General features: G+C 50.7%; 1 protein-coding gene across 1 annotated transcript in view; it reads left to right on the top strand.

The window, feature by feature from the left end:
* Positions 1-6,374, top strand: part of RS1 (retinoschisin 1) — a 13,875-nt gene extending 7,501 nt beyond the window's left edge. Inside the window, exons 3-6 of the mRNA XM_009873671.1 lie at positions 145-250; positions 4,876-5,017; positions 5,161-5,356; positions 6,089-6,374. Of these exons, the coding sequence (XP_009871973.1) occupies positions 145-250; positions 4,876-5,017; positions 5,161-5,356; positions 6,089-6,241 (597 nt within the window). The 3' untranslated portion in view covers positions 6,242-6,374. The remainder of the gene's footprint in view (positions 1-144; positions 251-4,875; positions 5,018-5,160; positions 5,357-6,088) is intronic.
* Positions 6,375-7,552: the final 1,178 nt, after the last annotated feature.

Below are 7,552 nucleotides of genomic sequence, written 5' to 3'. Positions count from 1 at the left end.
ATGAAAAAATGGGCTAAAAAAAGGTGCAGCAGCCTGTGTGGGTATGAGGGCCTTTCTAGGTTTCAGGGCTCAGGTTTAGCTTTGTATTGCTACTGTCAATGACTATATTCATTTATTATTGGTTTTTTTTTACTGTTCCTTTAGGAAGAAAGACAGGAGCTGTGGCACAGCAAGGCCTGCAAATGCGATTGCCAAGGAGGTCCCAACTCATTGTGGTCCAGCGGGACTAATGGCCTAGAGTGCATGCCAGGTAACAGGCCCCGGAACGTCCAGCTGTTTGCCTGGTGACCTTCAGCAGCTTCCCTTGCCACTCCCTGTGTTGCAGAGGTGACATAGTACAGCAGCGCTTGTTCCAAACCCAGCTGCTGGTGGGGCTGGGGGAGCTGCAGCAGTGGGAGCTGTGGGGGGACCCTCACCATCGGGCAAAGGGGCAGCAGGGGCCATGCCTGGGCTTCAGGAGGTCACCCCGGGTGGCTCAGACTGGCTGGAGCTGTTGGGTCCCTACAGCCCTTGGTGCTGCTGCTCCCAGATGCTGCCTGGTGTGGCTCCCACAGTGCACAGTGTTTGCTGTGGGAAATCTTTCCTACCACCTGGGCTCATTTTCAAAGAAATCACAGAAACACAGAATGTTAGGAGTAGGAAGGGACCTCGAAAGATCCCTTGTTGCAGTTTAGTCTGTGACATTTCCTTTCTCCATGGGTCAAGGAAAACCGTTTATTTTCTTTGCAGCATATTTTTAAACAGTAAAAGACCACAACCATGTTTTCTTTGAGTTTTCTCTGGGCTGTCCCTGCCCAGCTCCTTCAGCCATTCCTCACAGACCATGTTTTATAGGTTTCTGATCAAGATCTTTCCTTATTATTCTCTGCAACTTTCCTGACATGTTACCCCAGCAAGGCTTTATCGTGCCCAGCTGATCCTCAGGTAGCTCTTGTGTCCCAGAGCTGTTCAGGATACTGTTCAGGCCTCTGTCATGTAGGTGTTCGGAGGTGTTAACCTCTTCTGGAGGTGGGTGCCAAAAGTGATACCTGCCTCGTGCCTGCTAGCAACCACCTCTTCCCAGCTCCTGCAAGAAGCTGTGTGATCTAGCCAATGTGATGGTGTTGAGTCATAGGCTGGACTTGATCTCAGAGGTCTTTTCCAGCCTCAACAATTCTGTGATTCTGTGATTCTGTGATTCTGTGTTTTGCTGCCCCCGGGTTCACCAGGGGAGATACATGTGGGAAACAGTCACCCAGTGCTCAGCTTTAGCATGGCTGCCCTTAAGGAGGAGAGAGTTTAGTGAGTTACCCTTGAAGAGCGCTGAGTGAAAGCCAGGATGGGCTAGAAGGCAAAAATATATACTCACAAGGAGAGTGGACCACTGTTGGCAGAGCTTGCAGACACACACAAATAGAAATGAGAGGTGAAAACCCCAAGGTGTTTCTATCCCACATGGGTGTTGGACCTGAAGGCTTTTCTCCTATGGCATGAGGGAGCTGATAAGTGCACAGGCTTTCCAGCCATCCTTACCAGGCCATCTGCTTCCCCTGAGCTCTCCTGCCATGCACTCTGCTTCAGTGGAAGTCATGCCCACTTGGGGTTTGCCTGACTTGAGCATTGCCCACAGGCTTCTTCCCTGCCCAGAGAAAGTGTGAAGAGATGATTCATCTGCTGTGGATGGGTGGTGTCTCACCCTCAGGGCAGAACAATCCCAGACGTCCCCAGTAAGGGGTCATGGTCCTTCCAGCCAGTATCTCCAAAGCGCAGTCTGCTGGGTCAGACACAAAGAGGAATAAAGCATTTGCTGGAGACAGCTGCTGTGATGCAGAAGAGTCACTTATAGAAGCTTCAGAAATGGCACCCTATATGCCCTGTTTTGAGGATTTCCCCCAGTCTCTTATGAAAGAAACTCATATGTTCTATCCCAAACATCAGTCCAAGCTGGCATTGTACTGCCTGAGCTCACTGCTCTTCCTTGAAGTGCTGGCCACCAAAACTCTGTGACTTCTCTGTCACAGCATCATCACAAAGCCCACTTGTGATGCGCAGATCCCCTACAGTTCTTGCATCTTTGTCTCAGCCCTTCTCCTTTCGGAAAGTATGTCCCTGCACATCCTCTGCCTGTAACTATCCCTTTGCATGGAGCTGCAGCAAGGAATATTTTCGATGAATGTAGGTTACTGCGCACTCCAGGTCACTGTGCAGGACCTCCCTGCAGCCCTGGCATCATGTGCGAGGACAGCATTGGCACATTCACATGCACCGCAGAGTCTTACGGGAATGCTGAATCCCAGCCAGCCCAGCAGAGATCCCCCAGCAGCTCCTTGGGAAGTCCTTTTCACAGTGGCTCCCTAGCCTAGTCCTACTGTGTGTTTTCTTGTTGTTTAGCTTTAACAGTGTACAGTTCTTCATCCAGAGCCTTGCTACAGCCTGGTACTACCTTGCTGTCCCTCGCACCAAGGGATTGCAGAATCATAGTATGGTTTGAGTTGGAAGAGACCTTTGAAAAATCGTTTAGTTCCAACCTCCCTGCTATGGACAAGGACATTATTTCACTAGACCAGGTTGCTCAAAGTCCCCTCCAGTCTGGCATTGAGTACTTCATGGACAGGTCTTCTACAAATTCTCTGGTCAACCTGCTTCAGCATCTCACCATCCACATCATAGAAAATTTCTTCCTTATGTCCAGTCTAAACCTACTCTTTCTATTTAAAATGATTGCTGCTTGAAATTGAAAGGAAGGAAAGGAGACATGGCAGATTTGGTTTATCCATCCATGGCTGAGGGATGCAGTTCTAGGCTTCCTGGCCAGGCTAGGTGTGACACATCAGCATTATGTAGCTGAGTAACGAAGACATCTTCTTTGGCTAATGAAGGCTGTTCTCCTGAATAATGACTGTTGTCACTGTATCTCCCAGTTCTCTCTCTCACCAGACGGGGAGGCTTTGTGCTCTCCTTGCCCAGCCCAGCCCTGTTAGCATGGTTTGCAGAGCAGCCGTGCTGAGATGTTGCAGAGCTGTCTGGGGCATGGCTGGAGAGCAGCAGCCAGCCTTGCAACTCCTGCATGAATTTTCTCAAGTCCACGGTACCAACATTAAATGTCTCAGCCAGTTTCGCCAGGTGGGCACCAGGCATCACTTTCGAGGGCCCCCTTCACGGTGCAGCTAGACATGTCAGAAGGTGACCTGCTAATTGCATTATGGTTGTGCAGTCTGTGGATTAGCCTCGCTAAAAGCAAAGTTACGTGGTGTTTGAGATAAGCCTGTCAAGTAGTAAACATGGGGGGCCACCCCAACCCATGCAACCTCTCGCCCAAGGGGAGTGAGAGTTTTAATGTGGTGGAAAAGTGTGATGTTTCCGTGCCTGGAGGAAGGCGAGATGGCAGCTCTGTGTCTTCATGGGGAAAAACATGTTAATGAGGTACTGACTGAGCGAGATATGTTAATAAGGTATTGATGCATACAATATCGACCTAATGGAGCTTGCTAATGAGACATCGACGGCGTGGCTGCAGTGCTGGGAGGGGAGGCCATCCTCATGCCAAGCCCTGGCTGCCCACTGATGGCCCCCACGTGTTGGTCAGTTTTCAGAGGGAGACACCATGCTGGTCGGTCAGGCACGGCTAAGGCGAGGAAATGTTCTACCCACAAGTGAAACTTCACTTGCTCCTTTATTGCCATGAGATGAGCAATGCTAAACTGGAAAATGTGGGAGAGTTACCCTTGGAGGCACCACACCTGCTTCATAGGCTGTGAAAATAGAAAATGCTGCCCATGATACAGATGCTGGATGAAGTAATCCCTATGTGGTGCTTGTAAGCGCCTTCTTAATGTGTATCTAGATACACAGTGATAACCTAAATCATAGAATCATAGAATCATTAAGGTTGGAAAAGACCTTTAAGATCATCTAGTCCAACCGTCAACCCAATACTACCATGACCACTGAACCATATCCTGAAGGGCCATGTCTACACATTTTTTTTTTTTAGCTGATTGCATAAAAAATGATTGTAATATAAAAACCCCACAACTAGATCCTGGTAACACGCAGGCACTCTGCATGGCAGCATCACCAAAGGCTTGCCTTCTAGAGCACTCTGTGGTGACCCACCACAGAATGTTTTAAAGGTGAATGAGTATTTCTGCTCCTAGTGATTTTGCAGTCAGCAGGAGCCTTGCTGAGCTTCTCGCTATTATAGAGAACAGGTTTGGTAGCCTGAAGATCTGAAGGCAAAAACTCAGATGGAGATCTTTTAGCCTTCATCAGGGACAAGGATTACACCAGGGTACCTGCAGATTTTTGACCAGACCATCTCCAGATACAAAGATAGTCCCCATAGCAGAAAATGCAGCAGATCTGAGGGTGCTGTGAAGGGATAAACAGAGCAGGCTCAGCAATTTTGCCATGCAGGCATAGCCATAAATCAAGACAGTGAATGGAGAAGCAAAAGAAGATGATGCCTGGCAAGAAAAGCCATGTCAGGCATTTCTTAAGGACCAGAGAGAGGTTGACAGCCTGGAAGCGTGATCCAGGTCAATGAATACAGCCTGGATCTGCTTCCAAGTGCTTGCAAGAAGAAGATTTGAACTGCAACATGTGAATAAAGCTTTCCCCCCAAAATGCTGCGGGCTGCACAGGTTTAGTAATTTTGGAAGAGAGAGAAGAGTTAGAAATTCACACAAGAGAAGAGTTAGAAATTAGGACTCCCATGGCCCCTGGGCAGCAAATACCAAAGGTGTTGTGGACTGCATTTAAGAGCATCCCAAGCATCCTGGCCAGAGAGAACAGGGAGCAGTGAAACGATAGGGAGTGTTGAGAACAAGCGTGCAAATGCACCCAGGAAACAAAGCCACATGTGTGCCTCCATGTATTTTCCCCCTTGTTCTGCAGAGTGCCCCTACCACAAGCCCCTGGGCTTCGAGTCTGGTGCTGTCACCTCCGACCAGATAAGCTGCTCCAACCCTGAGCAGTACACAGGCTGGTACTCCTCCTGGACAGCCAACAAGGCTCGTCTCAACGGCCAAGGCTTTGGGTAAGTCCAAAAATCCCTCCCCGAGGTTCTCCATGGGTGGGTGGGTGTGGGAGGCCCAGGATCCCTGGCAGTTTTGGGGCAGGAGAGTCTGCCCAGGAGGGCAGCAGCATAGAACGTAGCGGGGCTGGTGTTGTCCCACCTAGGTGTGCGTGGCTTTCCAAGTACCAGGACAACGGACAGTGGCTGCAGATTGACCTGAAGGAGGTGAAGGTGATCTCGGGAATCCTCACACAAGGGCGCTGCGATGCCGATGAGTGGATGACCAAGTACAGCATGCAGTACCGTACCGACGAAAACCTCAACTGGGTTTACTACAAGGACCAGACCGGAAACAACCGGGTAAGTGAACTTCACGTTTGCTGTAAGTCCAGGACTAGTGCACAATGACAATGCAGAAATCTGCAGCTAGGTAGGTCAAAACTCACCCAACTGTTCTCAGGCTGAACTTCTTAGTGGCTGGTTTGAAGTGAAAATTTGCGCTGCAGAGACCTCAGAGTGATGCCTGTGGTCCCTGTGCAACTCAGCTGGTCTGGGGGATGCTGCAGCTGCTGCCTCCCTGGCGTCCTCAGCATCCATCTGTGGGGATGGCCCTATCCCAGCATGGGAGGCTCTGGTTCCTGCAGCCCTGGGGAGATGCTGAGCTTTCCACAAAAGACAGGTCATGGCAGCAGGAGATGTGACAGCATGGACAGGCAGCAGTGAAAGGGCCCTCAAATACACTTTTTGTCTTTATATTGGTGTGTCTGGGAGCCCAGCTTACGAACTGCAAACAGGCAAATGTTCACTCAAAACCTGCAGTGCCTTGCTGCAGGAAGGCAAATGAGAGAGAACAGAGTGAGATTAAGTCTACCCTAACCAGAAGAAGTACAGGAACAATGACGGGGAAGTGACTTACTCAGAAATCTCAGGTAGAATGACAAAAATTATCTGTATCTGGCTATTTTTTAAGTCTTTTATTTAGGAGTGGAGGAGAGGGAACATTGTCTTCCTCCTCTGCTCTGCACAGGCACCCCAAATTCATGGGGCAGGATTTCCAGCCCTCTGACATCCTGCCCACACCTCTCTCCCCAGGTTTTCTACGGCAACTCAGACCGCTCATCCTCGGTTCAGAACCTGCTACGGCCGCCCATCATAGCCCGCTACATCCGCCTCATCCCGTTGGGCTGGCACGTGCGCATTGCCATCCGCATGGAGCTCCTCGAGTGCATGGGCAAGTGCGGCTGAATGCCGTCTCCTGGGGCAGATGTGCAGGTGTTCGGCTGTGCAGCCAGCCCGCCTCATCACCGACGCCGGCTGGGGCCATAGGCCTGCAGTGTAAAGGCCCAGCCTGCAAATGGAAGGGCTGTCTTGAATAAAAATGTGGCTTTGCACCATGCTTGGTGATAAAGCTAAACCCTGCTGTGAAGCTGATGGGTGTTTATAGGTGTCACATGTTGGGGAAGGCGGGAGAGTTCACGGCTGTGGCTTTGATCCCATGAGATGTGACGCTTCTGGCACTGGGTGTTAGGTTGGGGAAATCGTCATCACTGTGTGCTGTCGAAGCCAAAGTAAATTCAGGTGAGGTTCAAAGGTGGGGCGTGGACTCTCTCAGGGAGGGGAGGGCTGTGCTTGATTATTTGTTGCTGAGCCTGGGAATCCTCCACTCCCTCACTGGGGCCAGGGTGGGCTGTTGTGCTGGGGAAGAGGTCTCATCCTACTTTCCCTCATGCTCCTCCTGCTGGTGGTCTCTGCCATCCCTGAGACAGGGTTGAGGCCAGGTCTGACTTGTCCTTAGTGTGAGGGGCCTCACCTGTATCTCACACTCTCTAACCACCTCATGTCCCCTTGTATCAGGTTCCCTCTGGCCTGAACTGCTCTGGCTGTTTTTGGGACAAGCATTGGTGCTTTTTGTACCGAGTGGTCCAACTTCTCCATATCCTCCCTGGTTTTGCACCGACACATCCCGGGAAGCCCAGCGCGCCTTGCTCCCTGTGGGCATTTGGACACAGGAACAGGGACACACTCTCATTAACTGCCTCAATCTCCATGGCCTGATTCCCAGTGGGTGTTGAGCACCTGAGGATTTTTGGGGCGTGTGGAGTCTCTGATGATGCACCCATCTCCCTGGGGTGACTGCCCAGGTGTTACAGTTCATGCCCTGCCTCTGCCTGGGAGCTGATGTTCAGCACACCCCAGCTGGGAACTGTAGCCCCCACCGGTCCACATGGGTGGGCTGTGGGGTGCTCTGGGGTGGCAGCTGCTGTTTGGCTCCCCATACATCTGTGGCACAAACCTGGCGGGCACTGTAGGCTTTTTCCCTTTTTTTTTTTTTAACAATTCGGCAATCCAGACCAAAGAGTCACAGCATCAGCATCTGAACTATCTCAGTGAAGAGAGGAGAGGCATGAAAACTACGGCGCTGAAGCAGACCATTTGCCTTTCATGCCTTCTTCTTGTCCCTACGGGCAGAGATGAATACTCAGCAAGCAAGCCAGGGGTTGAGATGTGACTAAAACCAAATGAGATGTGACCAAAAACATGAGAAAAGCTTTTGGA

This window comes from Apaloderma vittatum, unplaced genomic scaffold (genome assembly GCF_000703405.1).
Source record: "Apaloderma vittatum isolate BGI_N311 unplaced genomic scaffold, ASM70340v1 scaffold8640, whole genome shotgun sequence".
Classification (NCBI taxonomy): Eukaryota; Metazoa; Chordata; class Aves; order Trogoniformes; family Trogonidae; genus Apaloderma; species Apaloderma vittatum.
Note: the sequence above shows the minus strand (reverse complement) of the source record. Positions and strands in the feature narration are given on the sequence as shown.